Source organism: Ovis aries, chromosome 25, assembly GCF_016772045.2.
Source record: "Ovis aries strain OAR_USU_Benz2616 breed Rambouillet chromosome 25, ARS-UI_Ramb_v3.0, whole genome shotgun sequence".
Taxonomy (NCBI): domain Eukaryota; kingdom Metazoa; phylum Chordata; class Mammalia; order Artiodactyla; family Bovidae; genus Ovis; species Ovis aries.
The window spans coordinates 27,499,649-27,521,774 of record NC_056078.1 but is presented as its reverse complement, the minus strand read 5'-3'; the positions used below and the strand labels follow the sequence as shown (position 1 = coordinate 27,521,774).

At 38.1% G+C, this 22,126-nt stretch overlaps 1 protein-coding gene and 1 pseudogene across 11 annotated transcripts in view; one reads left to right on the top strand and one right to left on the bottom strand.

Moving 5' to 3' along the window:
• The window catches only part of ASCC1 (activating signal cointegrator 1 complex subunit 1), a 116,397-nt gene that overhangs the window by 1,510 nt on the left and 92,761 nt on the right, over positions 1-22,126 (top strand). For all 11 annotated transcript variants that reach the window (XM_004021448.5, XM_042240936.2, XM_060406603.1 and 8 more), the window contains 4 exons: positions 184-319; positions 1,246-1,345; positions 4,906-5,003; positions 9,564-9,742. In XM_004021448.5, the coding sequence (XP_004021497.2) occupies positions 208-319; positions 1,246-1,345; positions 4,906-5,003; positions 9,564-9,742 (489 nt within the window). In that variant the 5' untranslated portion in view covers positions 184-207. Of the gene's footprint in view, positions 1-183; positions 320-1,245; positions 1,346-4,905; positions 5,004-9,563; positions 9,743-22,126 lie in introns of those variants that run through there.
• LOC132658642 (voltage-dependent anion-selective channel protein 3-like) lies at positions 10,598-19,694 on the bottom strand (annotated as a pseudogene).

Sequence of the window (22,126 nt, the reverse complement as noted above, 5' to 3'; positions counted from 1 at the left end):
TTTTTGAGGAATGCTGAATAGTTTGCAAATTACTGTCTTGAGTGTGCCAGAAGTGGAATAGTGTAGTGGAAAATGCAGCAATTGACTTACTAAAACAGCTTCTAGATAGGGGAAATCTCGTGGAAACAGTAATGCTTTTGCTTAGCATGGACTATAAACTGATGCCCAGTTCTCTCCTTGTAGGCCTGTGTAAAGATCCACATAATCATGGAAGTTCTGCGTCCCCAGCTTATAAAAATTGGTGGACGGGTTTATAGGAAGAATCCCATCCAAGAACAGACTTATCAACATGAAGAAGAAGATGATGACTATTACCAAGGTAATCTTAGTTGCTTTTTGGTCAGATTAGAAGTACAATGTTATCCATATTGTATAAGCAATCTTTGTTTCAGTGTTTCTGTGAGAGCACTGAAATTTGACTTGTTTGGCCTCTCACAGCTCCCTTGTTGATTCTGAGTGGGCTGGTGAGTTTGTTTGAGGAGGTGTTCTCAGTTCATAAGTTAAGTTGTGTCTCATCTTTGTGCAGAGGCTTAAATGTAATAAGGGGTAATTTTAGTTAGCTATTAATATTAACAATTGTCTGTGGCAAAATTAAGTTCTTTTATCTGTAAAGCTATGAACTAGTTTTTATAAATTGTTGAAATAAATGAACATACGCCCAATATTAACTGTTGTTGTTGTGTCATAATTCTTTTCTTCTCTGCAGTCATATTCAGGCAGTTTCAAATACACAACCATCGTGGCTGTTTCCCTTCAGCCCTGGGGCCTTGAGCTCTTATTTCAGCCTCCTGTTTTCTCTTTGTCTTGGCTGTATGGAGTAAATTCTCCAGTATCACTCCTACCTACCTCATTCACTGAAGTGATTTTGTGTCCTAATACTAAAAACCGCTGAGTTGTACATTTTAAGAGGATGAATTTTATGTGAATTATGTCTCTGTAAAATAGTACACAAGATTTATTTCTGGGAGAAAACAATTAAATAATGGTATGTAGATACTCCTTTTTCCAAGGTTCCAAGATTGGAAGATTTAAAATAGTCATGTGTTTTTATTCTTTATTTTTTTGTCTAAGAGCAGGTGAGGAGGAACGTTGGAGCAGTGTTCTGCAGTGTAAAGTGTATGGCTGTTCTTTTTGTGTGTGTATTGCTTTTCTTTAAACCTCAAGAATGGTTGGATAGCTGAGGAGAAGAAAGACTGTTGTCCACAGAGCAACAGCTCTGAGTGAGATGTTATGGTTTCTGTACAGGCCTCATGGAGTGTGCAGAAGAGCCCTGTGAAACCTACGAGGTGGTGCAGACCCTACAAGGTTTCCGATGTACCGTCAAGGCCCCCAGCCTCCTCTACAAGTGAGTGATGCCCCTTGGCAGCTTCATGGGAAGGCACTTCCAGGAAACTTAGAAGGAAGCTGATTCTTCTCCTTTCCACACTTATTACAGTACTTATTAGTGACAATATGGTTTAGTGTGTAACATCCTAGAATTTCTAAAGACTAATTGCAGATCAGTTTCATCATTCCATATATATCACCAAGTCCTGTTGATTTTGCCTCTTAAGTATCTTTTGAATCTACCACTTACTTTTTCTTTATAGCCATTCTGCTACCTCTTCTGTGAATTATTTCAAATAGCCTACTTACTGGTCTCTCCACACTGATTGTTGCTCTATTCTAATCAGTTCTTCACATTGAGGGCGGAATAATCTTTTTAAAAGGAAAACCTGATTATTTTATTACCTTTGCTTGAAATCCACTAACATTCTTCCCTGGAAGATGGAATTTTATTCCATTAGAGCAGTGGCCAAAATCTTGAACATGACTTAGCCAGCCCTGCATTTTTCAGTTTCAGCTCACACCACTCTTTCCCTGGATTTGCACTTAAGTTTAACTGGTTTTCTTCAGTTCCTCAAATGTGCTGGGTTCCTTCCTACCTTCTAGCTTTGGCATATGCTGTTCCCTTTCCTTACATTACCTAGTTATTAATATATTCTCCTTCCTTAGGGAAGCTTGTTTTGACACCAGCATCCCCACCCACCACATTGATTACCATAGTATATGTTTTTATAACACCACTACTTTTCCTTTATAGCATTTCTCAAGCCTAATGTTTATATTTATTTGTCAGCTATTTGATGTTTCTTCCTCTAGACAGGAAACTATTTGAAGGCAGGAATGTGTCTGTTCTGTTGTCCTCCAGTTCTTGTCAAAGACTAAAATGCTTTTTCCGGAATCATCGTTAGTTTTAAATTGCTTGGAAGCTTTGTGATCATTTCAATCTGTGCCTGCTTGTCTTCGTGTTGATAATATTCTGTCTCTTATTAACCACTAATATCGTTAGCTCATGTAGCTGGCTGGCTTCTTTTGGGCTTGCACCTCTGAAGATAGGATGGTCTAGGAAGTGATAGATTGTTTTTCTGTGTTGTACCAGATGAATAAAGTCTGTCTGTACTTCTCTATGAGAGGAGGTCTCCAAATACAGAATCATACACCTTTAAGTTCCAAGAGGCGAATAGTTGCATTTTTTTCACCTTGAGAATTTTCTGAGACACCTATTGAGGATGAAATTTCTCTCCTGGAATGGGACCAAATGAGAAACCAAACGCTGATCCTGACAGCTCACCTTCCTCCCAGGTTTCAGTCACATTTTCTTCTAAGAAATGGGATTTTAGAAACTTGTGACTCAGATTCCTGGTAAAAATCAATGCAACATGTCTTCCTTAATGTATAAATTTGTTACTGCTAAGGTATGTAAAGATTCCTTAAATGTCTGATTCTAACCATATGACCTTTTGAATTTTATATATTCTAAATACTCATTTTGTTCCAGATGACTTGCATGTTAGATTAAGTATTGGTTCTGCTAAATCCTAATTAATAGACAATATTTACTAGGAAGACTTCTTTCTTTTTTCCTTTCTTCTTCCTTCCTTCTCTTCCTCTCTTCCTTCCTTTTGGTCTTACTGACAAATACATGGAAGATTTCATCTTAAGAATCATCTATGTAAGCTTATTTGGTCCAAGGAAGAAATTACTTGACCAAACTAACTTATAATCAAAGTCTAATAGTGGTGCACATGTCCACAGACGAGGTCTAATACTGTGGCTCTCAACTTCAGGTACAAATTAGAATCACCTGGGGAGTTTTAAAAACTCCTAATACCTAGGTGTACCCCAGACCAGTTGAGTCTGAAATCTCTGGGAGCTGAACCCAGGCATTATTAGTTTTTATAGCTACCCAGGTGATTCCAGTGTGTAGCCAAGATTGAGAACCATTTGATCTGGCAAGAATTTCCACTTATACAATAAGGAGTCATCCTTTCACTGTTTATCTGTATTATTTTAGTGAATGCTTTAGACTTCCTGTGTAAACGTCTTTTGGGTCTGTCTGTACTCTGAACTGGAAGGATGCCATCATGAGTTTAATGAGGATGACATGGTCTATACTGAGCTATGTGCCAGTCACTGGGAAGTCCTTTCATATATAATCACATTTAATCCTTATGACCAACCTTATGATACTTAGGTATTATTCACTCCATTTTTTTAAGTGAAGTAGTAGGCTAAGAGTGGTTAAATGACTTGGCCAAGGTTTGTTTGCTTCTAAAGCCTCTTTAACCTCAACCACTTCCCTTTCTAAGGTGCCTAGACTATTAATAACACTTTGAGCCAGCTACTTTATGAGAGGTTTGTCCACTAGCCATGTGCTAACAAACAGGAACCTGACTGAAAATACTCCTTTATTGATAAGACCTGGAAAGGCAAAGGCTAAGGGAATTGGTGCTAGCTCAACACAGAGAAAAACCACATGGAAACTGTGGAGTTCCAGTCCTCTTCTGAACATCTTTTATAAAAAGCTGGCTTACTACAATAAATCTTAATGGAAATAATCGGACTTGGTTATTCCATGTAAAAACAAGTATAGAATTTTAGGCATAGTCACCAGTGCTGTAGTGTACTGTAATTGAAGTCATCGAAGTCAAAATACTATTGATGAGGAAGTTTTTTCTCTTAACTTTATGGTCCTGTGATGGTCTCTTAGTGCTTTATTTAGACTCTGAAACTTTTCTCCTGGGAGTAAAGTAGTCTCATTTGCTTTGATACATCTAATTACTATGGGTTCCAGAAGATAGCTTTGGATGGTCAGAATTGTTTATACTAGGCGGCCTGAGTAAGTAATGTGAGCCAATAGATGATTGGAGTCAATAAAAGACAGTAGGAAGTGGCAGGGATTGTGATGAATTCATATTCCATTTTCAGAAATGAGCTCATGTTCCAGCCTATTTTTGCCATTGAGTAGTCAGATCTCCCAATTTTTTGAAAGAACTTAGAAATCAATATTTTTTAGGTGAAATTTCCCAAGTTTTAGGTGAAATCTCCCAAACAAGACATGTCTATGTGTTTGAATTCAGCCTGAGGGTTACCTCTTTCTGTGCTTGCATCTGTCTTGGTTGGTGGACCCTGCTCTTTGCTAAGCTCTTTGCCATTATTTAATTAATGAAGGATAATTCCCTTAGGATGAACTCAAAATGTAGTTAATTTGCTCTCTAAGAGGGCAAGATTTTCCCCCTTCAAATTGTAGACCCATTCAAGTGTCCAGTGAGACTATGCTAGCTTTTCTTTCACTTAACTGCAGACCCAGATTTTGAATCTAGTTTTGAGAAGCAAACAGGCATTGGGTTTAATTATTCTTTCTAGGCATTGAATTGGCTGTAGAACATGGTTTTGTCAGTGAATATAATGCAACATGTTCTATAAAGCTATATAATTTATTATTTCCTCTATGAAAACTGAGTTTGTACTGAAGCACTCTTCTATGAGGGAGTATCTCTGGCCACATATGATTTAAATATGATGGAGTTCTTTATTCTGGTATATTTTGACTTACATTAATTAACTTTTTCTATATTATAGGCATATTGTTGGAAAGAGAGGGGACACTAGAAAGAAACTAGAAGTGGAGACCAAAACTTCTATTAGCATTCCTAAGCCTGGACAAGAAGGAGAAATTGGTGAGACTCTATATATGTTTGCAGTCACTTTTGTATGTGCATGGAATAATGTGACCCAACTGCAGTGTTTGATGATTATATTTTTTATGTGGTTCTGTAGCTGTTGTTCTTTTTATATCAGCATCAGTCTCTCAGATGAGGAAAGATGTACTTACACAGCCTTATCTTGATTTGAGTACCTGGGCCTTAATTTGATACTTTACTACATACTGATGGAATAAAGCTTCCAGATTTTATTGTGGACTAGGAGATTTCTTGTATGCTTCAGTAGCTTGAAGTGGAGTTTGTGAATTATTCAAAGTTAGAATTAGAGAGAAAAAGTGAGATCAGCAAATTTGAAATGAAGCTCAGCCCTTTCCCTATTAGTTATCTTGTTTTTATCTTGCTTTGTAGACTAGGAAGGAAATTGTAAGAGTAATAATTAAAACGACAGCCTGATTCAAGTAAGTGTTCAGGTGAGGAAAAATAGTTTGGCAATAGAAACCATGTCAGAAAGTTCTGTACTAAAGCATCAGTGTGAACCAAGTGCACAGACTTGTAAAGTGACTTTGAGTGAGGGGTACTGAAGGGACAGAATTTTTAAAACAGTAGGAATTTTTCAGCATCAGGTAAGTGCCACAGCCTCCAATAATCCATTTTCCATAAACACTTGTGGATTGTATTAAGTTTTAGGAGAAAAGAATTATAAGTACTCTTCTTATTTTGTTCTATGTAAAAATAATCACTGTGGCAGATAAGTAGCGGTTGACTTTAGAGTGGTGCTGTCCAGAAGAACTTTCCATGATGGTGAGTATGTTGTATATTTGCAGTATCCAAAGAGCCACTAGCCACTCGTGAGTGAGTACTTGAAAGGTGGCTAATGTGACTGAGGAACTGAATTTTAAATTCTATTTAATTTTAATTCATTTATCTTTTAATTTAACTGGCTGCATGTGGGCTCCTATTTTGGACAGTGGAATGCTGGAGTTTTCCCCAGCCCCTTTGTAACGAGTAAATTCTAACTTCAGAACTTTAATGACATTTTTGAAGGACTTTCATTAAAATAGATATTTAGTTCATTAGAATTACTGTTTTTTTAAAAAAAAGCTTGTGTCTTTCCTTAAGTGTTAAAGTTCAGGTTATAAATACTGAAGTAATTTTATTAATTGCATTAAATTAATTAAGGGTGTTTAATTGTTAAAAGTAAGAATTTAGTGGAACTAATTTAATTGAAAAGCAAGAGGATAAACTGGCTTATTGGTCTTGAAGGGAAGTAAAGTATATAAAAAAATTGAATTTACTGGTTACAGTAAATTGGGTTCTGATGTGAAATCAAAACTGCAGTTGTATTGGTGTGGTATATGTTGTAATTAGTTGTTTTGCCTCTCCTAAATTAGAGAAACTAGAGAAGAAAATGATCTGGTAGGTTTCAGTTTGTCCTCTAGATAAGAATTTGGTCTAGTCTGTTTTGAAACCTCAAGCAATGGGATATAAGAATGATTTTTTTGTGCGTGTTTCAGCCGTATCCGACTCTTTGTGACCCCATGGATTGTATTTGGCCAGGCTCCTCTGTCCATGGGATTCTCTAGGCTTTTAAAATGATTTTGTCATTTTAGTTACGCAGTTGGTTTTTATAAAGTTCCACATCAGTGCCTTTGTTTTCTTCCTCTGTATCTCTTGTTGTAGTCCTTAGACCCATGTCAAGTAAATTCTGGTCCTCTCAGATATTTGTAGTTTTAGAATATTTCTAACCTCATCATATTTGCTCTGTAGTTATTGTTTACTCAGCTTTGAATTTTTTTCTGGAAATAAGTCTGAGCACCTTTGACATGCCCTTAGCAGTTTTCTGTGTTTAAAAAAATGAAAACATCTTACTAGTCTTATTCTCTGCCAAACTACCTTCTTAGTGCAAAAGGATAGATACAGTATTTTGTACTAAATTTTTATAGAACTAAACATAAACAGGAGTTTTAAGCTTCCCTCCCCTGCATACCTTTTTCTTTTAGTTTCTTACCGTATTTTTTTCCTGGTGCAGAGATAATTATAATTTCTACTTTACTTTAACATTATTCCAGTTTACCATTGAATCCTCCTTTGTCAGTATTTTTATGGCACATTATTTGAATGCCTGCTCGGACACTTCCCCTCACTGGGCATTTGAATCTTTTGGATTCTCAAAGTGTTCTATTGAAAATAAAATTATGTCATCAAAAAAATACCATGTCTCTACTCTAAATTTTTTTGTGCATGCTTGCCAAGTCACTTCAGTTATGTCTGACTCCTTGTGACCCCATGGACTGTAGCTGGCCAGGCTCCTTTCCTTTGTCCATGGGATCCTCCAGGCAAAAATAACTGGAGTGGGTTGCCAGCCCTCCTCCAGGGGTCTTCCTGACCCAGGGATTGAACCTGAGTCTCTTATGTCTCCTGCATTGACAGGTGGGTTCTTTACCACTAGTGCCATTTGGGAAGCTCTCTTACATTTTTTGGTTATGACTTCCGTCAATTTTCTGTTTAGGAAAACAGCTTTTAGGCTTTCTGTTAACTCATTCACGTGTGCATGCCTGAGTGCTCAGTTGCTTAGTTGTGTTCGACTCTTTGTGACCTTATGGAATGTAGCCTGCCAGGCTGCTCTGTCCATGGGTTTCTCCAGGCAAGAATACTGGAGTGGGTAGCCATTTCCTCCTCCAGGGAATCTTCCCGAATCAGGGATGAAACCAATGTCTCCTTAGTCTCCAGCATTGGCAGGCAGATCCTTTTATCATTGGAATCCCAGTTCATTCATAATTTACTTCTTTTCCCAGAAATTTCCATCTTATTTCTTTACAACAAAATGGGTATGATAATTTCATTTTTATTTAAAAAAAAATTAGGCTGTTCTTGTAGGAAATTTGAAATGCTTTAATGGGAAGTATTAGGACAAATAAATGGAGTTATTTGTTTAACTTCTGCAGTTGCTTGGAAGGAACAAGCTTTGTGGTCTTGAAAGTATGTAGCAGATTTTGCTACTATTTAAGTTAATACTTCAGTATTTTATATCATATTCAGAAATCTGTCCTTTTCTCTTTAATAAATCCTCCGTTGAGATGCCAGTTTTGTTCATTGTTCCTATCTTCTGCATTTTCCTTCGTTTATGTTTTGAACCAAGCACTGCCAGTTCTGGAACCTAGAGGTTTAATCTCTATTAAACAGAGGTTATGTAATCCTTAAATGATTTTTTGTTTCTTTACAGATTGTAGTATAAGATTTTGTGGTTTTTCCCCTTATTTTCATTTATATATAAAGACAGCCCAGATCAGAGAAGACCAAATTACACTAAGGTGTGGAAATTTGATATCCATACATAATAATGCAGATATAGAGAAACATTTTTACTTTAGCCTTGTATTTTTCATACAGTTAGGGTAGGATCATATATATTGTAGTAGACTCTGTTTTGCTCTTTTACTATAGCAAATCGTTAAAAATTTTGCCACAGTATTTTTTAAAATTGAGGTAAAATTCACATAACAGAAAACTCTACTTTTTTTGTTCTTAATTTTTATTGTTTGAGTTTCCGTGTAATATATTGTTCTTTTTTAAAAAATGGTAGAATATACACAACATAAATTTGCCATTTAGACCACCTTAAAGTGTTGAATCGAGTGGCATTATTAGTACATTTACAGGCTTCCCTGGTAGCTCAGACTGTAAAGAATCTGCCTGCAATGCCTGGGTGGGGAAGATCCCCTGGAATAGGAAACATTTACAGTTGCTCGACAACCACTGTCTGGTTCCAAAACATCTGTCAGCCAAAAAGGAAACTTCATATCCATTAACCAGTCACTCACCATTCCTCACTACTCCCAAGATCTTTGTTACCACTAATCCGCTTTCTGATTCTCTGAATTTGCCTGTTTAGATAGTTCCTATACGTGGAAACATGCAATATGTGGTCTTTTGTGTCTGGCATCTTTAACTTAGCATAATGTTTTCAAGATTCATCCATGTTTTTGCATGTATGATTACTTCACTCCCTTTTTTTCTTTTGCCAAATAGTATTTCAGTGTATGATAATACCTAATACCACAGTTTATTTGTTCATTTATTGGTTAAAGGACAATTTGTGTTTTTCCACCTGTTGGCTGTTGTGAATAAAGCTGTTATGAACATTTGTACAAGAGGGTTGTTTTTTTTTTTTTTTTTTTTGAATACCTGCTTTTACTTCCTTTGAGTTTCTACCTAGGAGTGAAATTCCTGGGTCATGTGGTACTTCTCTGTTTAATTTTTTATGGAACTGCCAGACTTCTACATATCAGCTGTACCATTTTACATTTATACTAGCAAGGTATGAGGGATTGCTTTGTAGCTTTTGAATTCATTTCCTTACTTCATCAGATGGTCTTAAGATTATTCTGTTTAAACCTCATTCTGCTTAGACTGGATTCATTAACAGCTTTCTTACCCTTGGTACTGTCTGCTGTTCAGAATTATGTACACATTCATGACAGTTTTGTTCCCCAGAGATGACAGTTTTAAGAGGTCACCTATTTTACAGCCAGTTGGTGGTCCTTGAGCGTGTTAAATCTTTTTTGTTGCTTACAGTAATCACTGGCCAGCATCGAAGTGGTGTAATTTCAGCTCGAACTCGGATTGATGTTCTTCTGCTCACTTTTAGAAGAAAGCAGCCCTTCACTCACTTCCTTGCCTTTTTCCTCAATGAAGCTGAAGTTCAGGAGCGATTTCTGAAGTTCCAGGAGGAAGTCCTGGAGAAGTGCTCCATGGTAAGCAACAAATAGAACAAAATTAAAAGTTGAAAAAGTATAAGGAGGAGTACAAAAATGACTCATAATTCAAACAGTAAAAAGATACACATCTCTTCTCCCACTGAAAAAGGGAACCATTTCTGATGGTTTCTTTTAATTCTGAACTGAAAAAAAAAATCTACAGATGTATCAGCACATGAGTTTCCATGTATTATAGAAATATCCTCTAAAAGATGACACAGAAGGATCATCCTAATGTACCTACCATTCTCCATCTTGTGAGTGTGTTTTTATGCATTTTAACACATGTATAGATTTCTTAGCCACTTAACCACAATCAGGATACAGAACAGCTGTACTTCCCCCAAAACTCCCTCATGTTGTCTCTCAGAGTCACCTCTTCCTCACCCCAAACCTTGGCAATCACTGATCCCTTCTTGGTTACTATTAGCATCGTCTTTCCTGAGAATATGCTATATGTGAGATTGTGGTTTTTTTTTCACTCAGTATAGTGGCTGAGTGGTGTGTTTCAGTAGTTTATCCTCTTTCATTGTTTCCAGTTTTTGGCAATTATAAGTAGAACTACTATAAACATTTGTGTACAGGTTTTTATGTGAACATAGTTTTCATTTCTTTAAGTACCCAGGAATGGGATTGCTGGGATATATGGTGGGTGTATTTTATTTTTTTTTAATATTCCAAATGTGATGGGTTTATTTTATTTTACTCTGATGTAAAACCAAAGATTCTACTACCGTACAGAGACCAGTATATTGTAAGGTCATGAACAAGTGGTGTGGGACATGCAGGATATGATGGACAACTGGAGGGTCAGGTCATCTCCTTTGAACATGACACTACACTGTTGCTGAGGAACACTTTGAAAATAACACTGCGGAACTGAACTGAAACGTGGCACTAACGTGACAGCTTCCGGGCATGCCTTCAAGCACCTCCCTTAGGATGGACTCAGTACCTAAGCTTCAGTGTGGGGAGGAGTACAATTCTTGGGAAGAATAAAAAGTTCACACTTTTGAAATTTCACAGAAGAATTTTAAGGCCAAAACATAGTGGGTTCATTTCTCTTCATCTCCAGGGACAAAGCTGATGCTTTATTCAAAACTGCATTAAGCTTCTAGTTCAAATCCCAGACCGACCTTGTGCCCTCCTGCATTGAAGTTCTTTCCATCTGTCAGAGCTGACAGGGTCAGTTTCACTCCTGGTCGAAGGGTCTGAGTGTAACCTAGTCCAGTCAGGCTGGCATTGTTTACTTTCACAGAGAGAGAAGTTCTGCAGTCCAGCTTGTACTTAGCAGTGATGCCGAAGCGGATATTGTTACTGCCGGCTCTCCACACGGGGTTTATCGATGTTTCAGTCTTCTCATTCACTTTCTGGTAGATCGACCCTCCAAACTCAGTGCCATCATTCACGAGTGTGCAGCTGGAAGTCTGCGGCCTTGTAACCTAGGGGGAAATTATTCTGTGACAGTTTGGATTTGGCTGTGTCAAAACTCATCTGATAGCCAGCAAGCCAACCTTCAAAGGCCAAAACAGCCCAGCCATAGATGGTTGGTCATGAAAAATCTATATCAACATTATTGCCAACACTGAAACAATCCCATTTATATGAGGCCTTCAATTTCCCACTCTTCTTTCCTGTGTTCAGTACAAATATAGTATCAAGAGTTAGTTTCAACCCTTCGGCCAACTTATTCTCCTGAGAGGTTTCTGTCCCAAGAGTATTGTCTGTGTTCCACTTCTGGGTGAAGGTCAGTCCATAGTTACAGATCTTGTATTTGGTCTCTAGGTTGCCTGATGCTTTCCCTGTATCAGTGTAAGCATGACCAGAAGTAGAAAATTCCACTCCACTACATGACTTGGTTCTCAGATCTATTTTGACCATGCCAAATCCATATCCTTTGTTGAAGACATCTTTGGCAGCCTTTCCTAGGTCACAATAAGTCGGTGTGTTGCACTCAGTCTGAAGATCTTCTTCAGACCAACGCCATTGGCGCCTGCGCTAGGTGTATTTTTAACTTCATAAGAAACTTCCAGACTGTTTTCAGAGTGCCTTTATTACCTTACACTCCCATCAGCAGCATAAGAGAATTCCAGCTGTTCTGCATCCTTACCAGTATCTGGTGGTGTTGGCAGTTTCATTTTAACCATTCTAATGAGTGTGTAGTGAGATCTTATGGTGGTTTTAATTTGCATTTCTTTAATGGCTAATGATGTTGCACATCTTTTTATTGTGTGTTTTTTTAACCATTCTTATATCTGCTTTGGAGAGGTGTTGACTTTTTTTTTTTTAAGATTTAGATTTTTATTTGTTTGATCGGGGTGGGTCTTTGTTGCTCATATAGGCTTTCTGTAGTTGTGAGCAGGGGCTACCCTTCGTTGCAGTGTGCGGGCTTCTCTTTGTCGTGGCTTCTCTTGTTGTTGCACAGGCTCTAGGTGTGTGGGCTTCAGTAGTTGCAGCGCATGGACTCAGTAGCTGTGGGATCTTCCTGGACCAGGCAAGGTGGATTCTTAACCACTGGGCCACAAGGGAAGCCCATGTTCACTTCTTATGCACAACTTAAAATTGTTTTCCTACTGCTGAGTTTTGAGAGTTCTTTTGTAAATGTTACACATGCAAGTCCTTTCAAGGATATGTGATTTCCAAATGTTTTTTTCCCAGGCTGTAACTTATCTCTTCATCCTCTTATCAGTGACTTTTATAGAGCAAAAGTTTTAAATTTTGATGAAGTCCAATTTATTAATTTTTCTTTTATGGATTGAACTTTTAATGTCGTATCTAAGAACTTTCTGCATAGCCCCAAGTCACAAAGATTTTCTCTTAGAATTTTTATGGGTTTGCTTTTTTACACTTAGATCTGTGATCTAGTTAATTTTTGTATTTGTTTAAGTTGTAAGGTTTAGGTCGAGGTTCATTTTTTTGCATATGGGTGTGCATACTGTGTTTTCTCAGTCTTGTAGTAAAGAGAGGAATAAAAGCGTGTGGATAAAATAGAATGGTGGTTAGTATTTTTTTTTGGTTCTTGAAACAGATGGACCTACATCTGATTCTGAGTTCTTCAATCTGTATAGACTTGAACAAGTGAACCTCTCCAAATTTTTATAGCCTGCTTTGGAGAGTTGTAGGAAGAATTAAATGAGATAACATATAGTACTCAGCATGGTGCTGGATACACAGGAAATATTTAATAAAAGGTAACTGCTATTCCTGATATTTTTATGATTGGTTAGGTTAAAAGTATTAGTATTACTTGGAGTATTCAGAGTAGATGAGCACTCTATTTGATAATTGTGGGCAAGGTCAGTGAAAATGATTTGGTGAGAGTTTTGGTAAGATCCTTTCTTCTTTTCCCTTTCCTTTCTCCATCCTGTCCATCTTGCTCAAGCTGGATCTTAGGTACTAGGATAGAGTGAGATATAGGTATCCAGATACAGAGGTATTAGAATCCAAGTACTTTTGTGGGACGGGGGTGACAGTTGATCAACTTGATTATTTAAGATGATAAGATACAGACTGGGCAAATGTGAGTAGATAGTACAGAACTGTATAATCTCAAAGTTTCTTACTTGGCATTTATGTGCTTGAACAAAGGTACATCTATAAGTTCAGTACTCAAATACTATACATATGTGTGTATCCATGCATACATATATGTGATTAGAAAGCCATCAGAATATTACTAATGGTCTTTAGTCAACCACCAGAGTATCTTTTTTCCCCTTAAAATTTCATAGCAAGATGATTTCATTCTCAGTGGGAGTGGAGGGTAGGGTAGGAGAAGATCAGGAATACTGAAGTTTCAGTATAGTTTGGATAAATTTTGTGGGGGTCATGCTGGTAAGTTTTGGAATTATTTTACCTTATAAGCACCACTTATTGAAGCTTAATGATTATTTATTTTTTGAAATATTACAAATACCTGATATGTGACAAGTGGATTGTAATAAATTGGCCTTTTTCTTTCTCTTTCTCTCTATATATGTGTGAATGTTTTTCACTTTTCTTTTGTTTCCGGCATGGTCTGAAAAGGAATAAATATTGGAATGATTACTTTAACTCAGCTGGAATGAGATTGGCCCCTATGTGTATCATGCTGGCCTTAATCAGTCCCAAGTACTTCCTTCCTGCTCTCAGGGAGACTCCACACTGACATGTCTTCTTCCTGCTTTTAAATCAGATCTTGATAACAGCAGGGAAGTAAGCACAGCATAAAACAGTAAATAAGGAACCATTATCTACCTATTACATGGAAGAAAGTTTTACTGAATTTCATTCTAATGTTAGACTGAGAAGCAGATGGCTATAAAACCATGCAGGCATTTTCCACTGGTACTCTGCTTTTATTTTTCCAACTGAGGAGAGTTCTTTTCTGGTAACTTTTAAGAATGTATACCTGTTCATTGAGATATCAGTTGTTTCCTGAAAGACCGTGTGGCTCTCAGTCTTATTTTGATTCCTCTGACACTTACCTGACATCTCTGATGAGAATTTCTTAATCTCTAAAATAGGAGTGGTCTTAGCATTTTCTTCCTTATAAGAAAGAGATGACATCTCTTGTTATAAAGTTGGCTCATACATTAAAAAAATTCACATGTGTATGTATTATATATATTTACTAAAATTGTTACACACAGTGTTTTTTTAAATTACCTTTTCGGGTGGTTTTTTTTTTGGCTGTACATGGCTTTTGGTATCTCAGTTCCTTGACCGGCGTGGAACCAGGGCCATAGCAGTGAGAGTCTGGAATCCTAACCACTAGGCAACCATGGGCCTCCCTATCTTTTTGATTTAACAACATGTTTTGGGTCAATATATATAAATCTAATTGGTGCCTTTAGGTGCTGTAAGATCCTAGTCTATGTATGTACCGTAACTTATTTCATCAATCCCCTGCAATGGACCACTAAGGGAAATTATTTCTATTACATAATGCTATAATGAACATTTTTGTAAATACATCTTTGTGTTTTTGGCTGACAGTTTCTTTGGGGTACATTTTGGGATAAATTCTTAGAATTGGAATGCACGGGTTCAGTTCAGTTCAGTCCCTCAGTCGTGTCCGACTCTTTGCAACACCATGATCACAGCATGCCAGGCCTCCCTGTCCATCACCAACTCCTAGAGTTTACTCAAACTCATGTCCATCGATTCAGTGATGCCATCCAGCCATCTCATCCTATGTCGTCCCCTTCTCCTCCTGCCCCCAATCCCTCCCAGCATCAGAATCCTTTCCAATGAGTCAACTCTTCGCATGAGGTGGCCATAGTATTGGAGTTTCAGCTTTAGCATCAGTCCTTCCAATGAACACCCAGGACCGATCTCCTTTAGGATGGACTGGTTGGATCTCCTTGCAGTCCAAGGGACTCTCAAGACTCTTCTCCAACACCACAGTTCAAAAGCATCAATTGTTCAGTGCTCAGCTTTCTTCACAGTCCAACTCTCAGCTTTCTTCACAGTCCAACTCTCACATCCATACATGACCACTGGAAAAACCATAGCCTTAACTAGATGGACCTTTGTTGGCAAAGTAATGTCTCTGCTTTTGAATATGCTATTCAGGTTGGTCATAACTTTTCTTCCAAAGAGTAAGCATCTTTTAATTTCATGGCTGCAGTCACCATCTGCAGTGATTTTGGAGCCCCCCAAAAAAAAGTCAGCCACAGTTTCCACTGTTTCCTTGTCTATTTCCCATGAAGTGATGGGACCAGGTGCCATGATCTTTGTTTTCTGAATGTTGAGCTTTAAGCCAGCTTTTTCACTCTCCTCTTTCACTTTCATCAAGAGGCTTTTTAGTTCCTCTTCACTTTCTGCCTTAAGGGTGGTGTCATCTGCATATCGGAGGTTATTGATATTTCTCCTGGCAATCTTGATTCCAGCTTGTGCTCTTCCAGCCCAGCATTTCTCGTGATGTACTCTGCATATAAGTTAAATAAGCAGGGGGACAATATACAGCCTTGACATACTCCTTTTCCTATTTGGAACCAGTCTGTTGTTCTGCGTCCAGTTCTGACTGTTGCTTCCTGACCTGCATATAGGTTTCACAAGAGGCAGGTTAGGTGGTCTGGTAATCCCATCTCTTTCAGAATTTTCCACAGTTTATTGTGATTCACACAGTCAAAGGCTTTGGCAGAGTCAACAAAGCAGAAATAGATGTTTTTCTGGAACTCTCTTGCTTTTTCGATGATCCAGCAGATGTTGGCAATTTGATCTCTGGTTCCTCTGCCTTTTCTAAAACCAGCTTGAACATCTGGAAGTTCACAGTTCACGTACTGCTGAAGCCTGGCTTGGAGAATTTTGAGCATTATTTTACTAGCGTGTGAGATGAGTGCAGTTGTGCGGTAGTTTGAGTGTTCTTTGGCATTGCCTTTCTTTTGGGGTTGAAATGAAAACTGCTTTTCCAGTCCTGTGGCCACTGCTGAGTTTTCCAAATTTGCTGGCATATTGAGTGCAGCACTTTTACAGCATCATCTTTCAGGATTTGAAATAGCTCAACTGGAATTCCATCACCTCCACTAGCTTTGTTTGTAGTGATGCTTCCTAAGGCCCACTTGACTTCACATTCCAGGATGTCTGGCTTTAGATGAGTGATCACACCATCATGATTATCTGGGTCAGGAAGATCTTTTTTGTACAGTTCTTCTGTGTATTCTTGCCACCTCTTCTTAATGGCCTCTGTTTCTGTTAGGTCCATATCATTTCTGTCCTTTATCGAGCCCATCTTTGCATGAAATGTTCCCTTGGTATCTCTAATTTTCTTTAAGAGATCTCTAGTCTTTCCCATTCTATTTTTCTCTATTTCTTTGCATTGATCGCTGAGGAAGGCTTTCTTACCTCTCCTTGCTATTCTTTGGAACTCTGCATTCAGATGCTTATATCTTTCCTTTTCTCCTTTGCTTTTCACTTCCCTTCTTTTCACAGCTGTTTGTAAGGCTTCCTCAGACAGCCATTTTGCTTTTTGCATTTCTTTTTCATGGGGATGGTCTTGATCCCTGTCTCCTTGGTCCATAGTTCATCAGACACTCTGTCAGGCACTCAGATCTAGTCCCTTAAATCTATTTCTCACTTCCGTTGTATAATCATAAGGGATTTGATTTAGGTCATACCTGAATGGTCTAGTTGTTTTCCCTACTTTCTTCAATTTACATCTGAGTTTGCCTATAAGGAGTTCATGATCTGAGCCACAGTCAGCTCCTGGTCTTGTTTTTGCTGACTGTATAGAGCTTCTCCATCTTTGGCTGCAAAGACTATAATCAGTCTGATTTCGGTGTTGACTATCTGGTGATGTCCATGTGTAGAGTCTTCTCTTGTGTTGTTGGAAGAGCGTGTTTGCTATGAGCAGTGTGTTCTCTTGGCAAAACTCTGGGTAGGTGTTGCAAGAGGGCATCAGAGGGCAGACACACTGAAATCATAATCACAGAAAACTAGTCAGTTGGATCACATGGACCACAGCCTTGTCTAACTCAGTGAAACTAAGCCATGCCATGTGGGGCCACCCAAGACGGGCAGGTCATGGAGAGGTCTGACAGAATGTGGTCCACTGGAGAAGGGAATGGAAAACCACTTCAGTATTCTTGCCTTGAGAACCCCATGAACAGTATGATACATGGGTTAGGGGAATGTAAACTGAAAATTTTTTGATAGATTTTTTCCGTTTTATTTTAAAAATCAACTTTATTGAGTTACAACGTACAAAGAACATAATGCACATATAATATAAAGCATAATGCTTAAAATACAAAACATATTTTAAGAATATGCTTTGTTTTGCAGCTGTGCAGCAACCATCAAAAACAAGATGTAGAACATTTCCATTAGCCCAAAAAATTCCTTTGTACATCTTTGCAGCCACTTCCACTTCCTGCCATCTCATCTCCTACCGGTGATTCCAGCCAACCACTTATCTGCTGTTACTGTTGGATTTCCCTTTGCTAGAGTTTCATATAAATGGAATTATGCAGCATATAGTCTTTTTGCTGTTGTTGTTGTTTGGTTGTGCCATGCAGCATGTGGGATCTTAGTTCCCTGACCAGCGATTGAACCCATGCCCCCTGCAGTGAAAGCACAGAATCTTTACCTCTGAGAAGACCCCAGGATATAGTCTTTGTGGCTTTTATTTTTTTGTTCAGTGGAACATTTTTGAGCTTCATTCATGTTGGTGTGTATTACAGTAGTTCATTTCTTTTTGTTGCTAAGTATACTCCTTTGCATGACTGTACGAAAATGCATGTGTTGCTGCTGCTGCTGTTAAGTCGCTTCAGTCGTGTCTGACACTGTGCAACCCCTGAGACTGCAGCCCACTAGGCTCCCCCGTCCCTGGGATTCTCCAGGCAAGAACACTGGAATGGGTTGCCATTTCCTTCTCTAATGCATGAAAGTGAAAAGTGAAAGTGAAGTCGCTCAGTCATGTCTGACTCTTCGAGACCCCATGGACTGCAGCCTACCAGGCTCCTCCGTCCATGGGATTTTCCAGGCAAGAATACTGGAGTGGGGTGCCATTGCCTTCTCCGTGGCTGGTTTCTAGTGTATTGTAAATGAACCTGTTTTAATCATTTGTATAGGAGTCTTTGTGTTAAGTATGTTTTTATTCCTCTTGGGCAGGTACTTAGGAGTATAATTGTTGGATCAAGTGCAGATATATGTTTAATTTTATAGAAAACTGTTAAAACTATTTCAGGTGTGGTTGTGCCTCTTCCTACCACTAATGATGTATGAAGAGTTTAGGTTCAACATTTGGTGGTGTCTTATTTTTTCAATTGTTTATTGAAGTATAGTTGATTTACAATGTTTTGTTAGTTTCTGGTATATAACAAAGTGGTTCACTTACACATACATCATACACATACTCTTTCACATTCCTTTCCCTTATGGTTTATTGTAGGATATTGAATATAGTTCCCTGTGTGATATAGTAGGACCCTGTTGTTTATCTATTTGATATATAGTTTGTATCTGTTAATCCCAAACTCCTGATTTCTCTCTCACTAATCCTTTTTACCCTTTGGCAATCATAAGTTTGTGTTCTATGTTTGTGTTTCTTTGTTTTGTAAATAAATTCATTTGTATCATATGTTTCCACATGTAAGTGATGTCATACGATATTTGTCTTTCTATTGGACATATGGCTAGGACCTCGAATATAGTGTTGAGTAGCAGATGTGAGGAGGACATTCTTTTCTTGTTCTCCATCATAGGGGAACAATATTCAGTCTTTTACTATTACTATTATTGTTTTTTTGACTACACCACAGAGCATGTGGGATCTTAGTCTGTTGCAGTGAAAGGGCTGAGTCTTCCCTGCTGGATTCCCAGGGAAGTCCTCAGTCTTTTAATATTAAGTTTTACAGATGCTCTTTATCTGGGTAAGGAAATTCCATTCTCTTCCTAGTTTGCTGAGAGTTTAAAAAAAAAATCAAAACTGAGTATTAAACTTTGTTAATCTTTTAAAATATGAGATTTATGTATTTTCCTTCATAGTATAAATACACTTGATTACATTTATTAATTTTTTAAATGTTAAGCCGGTCTGGCTCTTTAGATAACCTCACTTATTTTTGATGTATTATCATTTTTATATTTTCCTAGATTTGTGCTTGCTTTAGCAACACTTATACTAAAACTGGATTTTGATGGATTTGATTTACTAAAGCTTAATTATTGAGGAGTTTTATATCTCTGTTCATAAGAGATACTGGTTTTAATTTTTTTGTGATGTCTTCACCTGTATGTGTTTGTATAACTAGCTTCAGGTGTGCAGCAAAGTGATTCAGTTATGTGTGTATATATATGTGTCTTCTGTTTCAGATTCTTTTCCATTATAGGTTGTTACAAGACATTGAATATAGTTAGTTCCCTATGCTATATAATAGGTCCTTGTGGTTTATTTATTTTCTACATAGTAGTGTGTATATGTTAATCCCAAACTCCTAAATTATCTCTAACTCTTACACCCCAGCCCTGCTATACTTTCTGGTAAACAAATTTGTTTTCTGTGTCTGAGTCTATTTCTGTTTTGTAAATAATTCATTTATATCACTTTTTTAGTCTTCATCTGGTTTTGGTATTAGGGGTAGTACTGACCATCTGATTAAAAACCAGATTAGTCAAGTGAGTTAAGAAGTGTTCTCTTCTAACTTTCTGGGTTCATGTAAATTTGTGTAGGTATTGTTTTTTCTTAAATGTTTAAGCAAATTCATCATTTTAAGCCATCTAGATCTGTAGGTTTCTATTGTCTGACCCTGCAACGACAAGGACTGTAGCACACCAGGCTTCCCTCTCCTTCACTATCTCCTGGAGTTTGCTCAAACTCATGATCTTAGTTTTTTGAATGTTGCATTTTAAGCCAGCTTTTTCACTTTCCTCTTTCACCTTCATCAAGAGGTTCTTTAGTTCCTCTTTGCTTTCTGCCATTAGAATGGTGTCATCTGCTTATCTGAGCTTGTTGATCTTGATTCCAGCTTGTGATTCATCTAGCCCAGCATTTCACATGATGTACTCTGCATATAAGTTAAATAAGCAGGGTGACAGTATACAGCCTTGATGTACATCTTTCCCAATTTTGAACCAGTCCACTGTTCCTTGTCCGGTTCTAACTCTTGCTTCCTGACCTGCATACAGGTTTCTCAGGAAGCAAGTAAGGTGATCTGGTTTTCCCTTCTTTTTAAGAATTTTCCACAGTTTGTTGTGATCCATAGTCAAAGGCTTTAGTGTAGTCAGTGAAGCAGAAGTAGATGTTTTCCTGGAATTCCCTTGATCCAACGGATGTTGGCAATTTGATCTCTGGTTCCTCTGCCTTTTCTAAATCCAGTTTGTACGTTTAGAGGTTCTTGATTCACATACTGCTGAAGCTGAGCTTGAAGGATTTTGTGCATTACTTTGCTAGCATGTGAGATGAGTGCAATTGTGTGGTAGCTTGAACATTCTTTGACATTGCCTTTCTTTGGAGTTTGAACGAAAACAGACCTTTTCTAGTCCCCACTGCTGAGTTTTCCAAATTTGATGACATGTTGAGTGCATTAAGTACAAAAAAGATCTTCGCGACCCAGATAATCATGATGGTGTGATCACTCACCTAGAGCCAGACATCCTGGAATGTGAAGTCAAGATGTAGGAAGCATCACTACAAACAGAGCTAGTGGAGGTGATGGAATTCCAGTTGAGCTATTTCAAATCCTGAAAGATGATGCTGTAAAAGTGCTGCACTCAATATGCCAGCAAATTTGGAAAACTCAGCAGTGGCCACAGGACTGGAAAAGGTCAGTTTTCATTCCAATCCCAAAAGAAAGGCAATGCCAAAGAATGCTCAAACTACCACACAATTGCACTCATCTCACACGCTAGTAAAATAATGCTCAAAATTCTCCAAGCCAGGCTTCAGCAATACGTGAACTGTGAACTTCCAGATGTTCAAGCTGGTTTTAGAAAAGGCAGAGGAACCAGAGATCAAATTGCCAACATCTGCTGGATCATGGAAAAGCAAGAGAGTTCCAGAAAACATCTATTTCTGCTTTATTGACTCTGCCAAAGCCTTTGACTGTGTGGATCACAATAAACTGTGGAAAATTCTGAAAGAGATGGGATTACCAGACCACCTAACCTGCCTCTTGAGAAACCTATATGCAGGTCAGGAAGCAACAGTCAGAACTGGACATGGAACAACAGACTGGCTCCAAATAGGAAAAGGAGTACGTCAAGGCTGTATATTGTCCCCCTGCTTATTTAATTTATATACAGAGTATATCATGAGAAACGCTAGGCTGGAGTAAGCACAAGCTGGAATCGAGATTGCTGGGAGAAATATCAATAAACTCAGATATGCAGATGATACTACCCGTATGAAAGAAAGTGAAGAACTGAAGAGCCTCTTGATGAAAGTGAAAGAGGAGAGTGAAGAAGTTGGCTTAAAGCTCAACATTCAGAAAGCTAAGATTATGGCATCTGGTCCCATCACTTCATGGGAAATAGACAAGGAAACAGTGGAAACTGTGGCTGACTTTATTTTTGGGGGCTCCAAAATCACTGCAGATGGTGATTGCAGCCATGAAATTAAAAGACGCTTACTCCTTAGAAGGAAAGTTATGACCAACCTAGATAGCATATTGAAAAGCAGAGCCATTACTTTGCCAACAAAGGTCCGTCTAGTCAAGGCTATGGTTTTTCCAGTGGTCATGTATGGATGTGAGAGTTGGACTGACTATAAAGAAAGCTGAGCGGCGAAGAATTGATGCTTTTGAACTGTGGTGTTGGAGAAGAGTCTTGAGAGTCCCTTGGACTGCAAGGAGATCCAACCAGTCCATCTTAAAGGAGATCAGTGTTGGGTGTTCATTGGAAGGACTGATTTTGAAGCTGCAACTCCAAGACTTTGGCTACTTGATGTGAAGAGCTGAC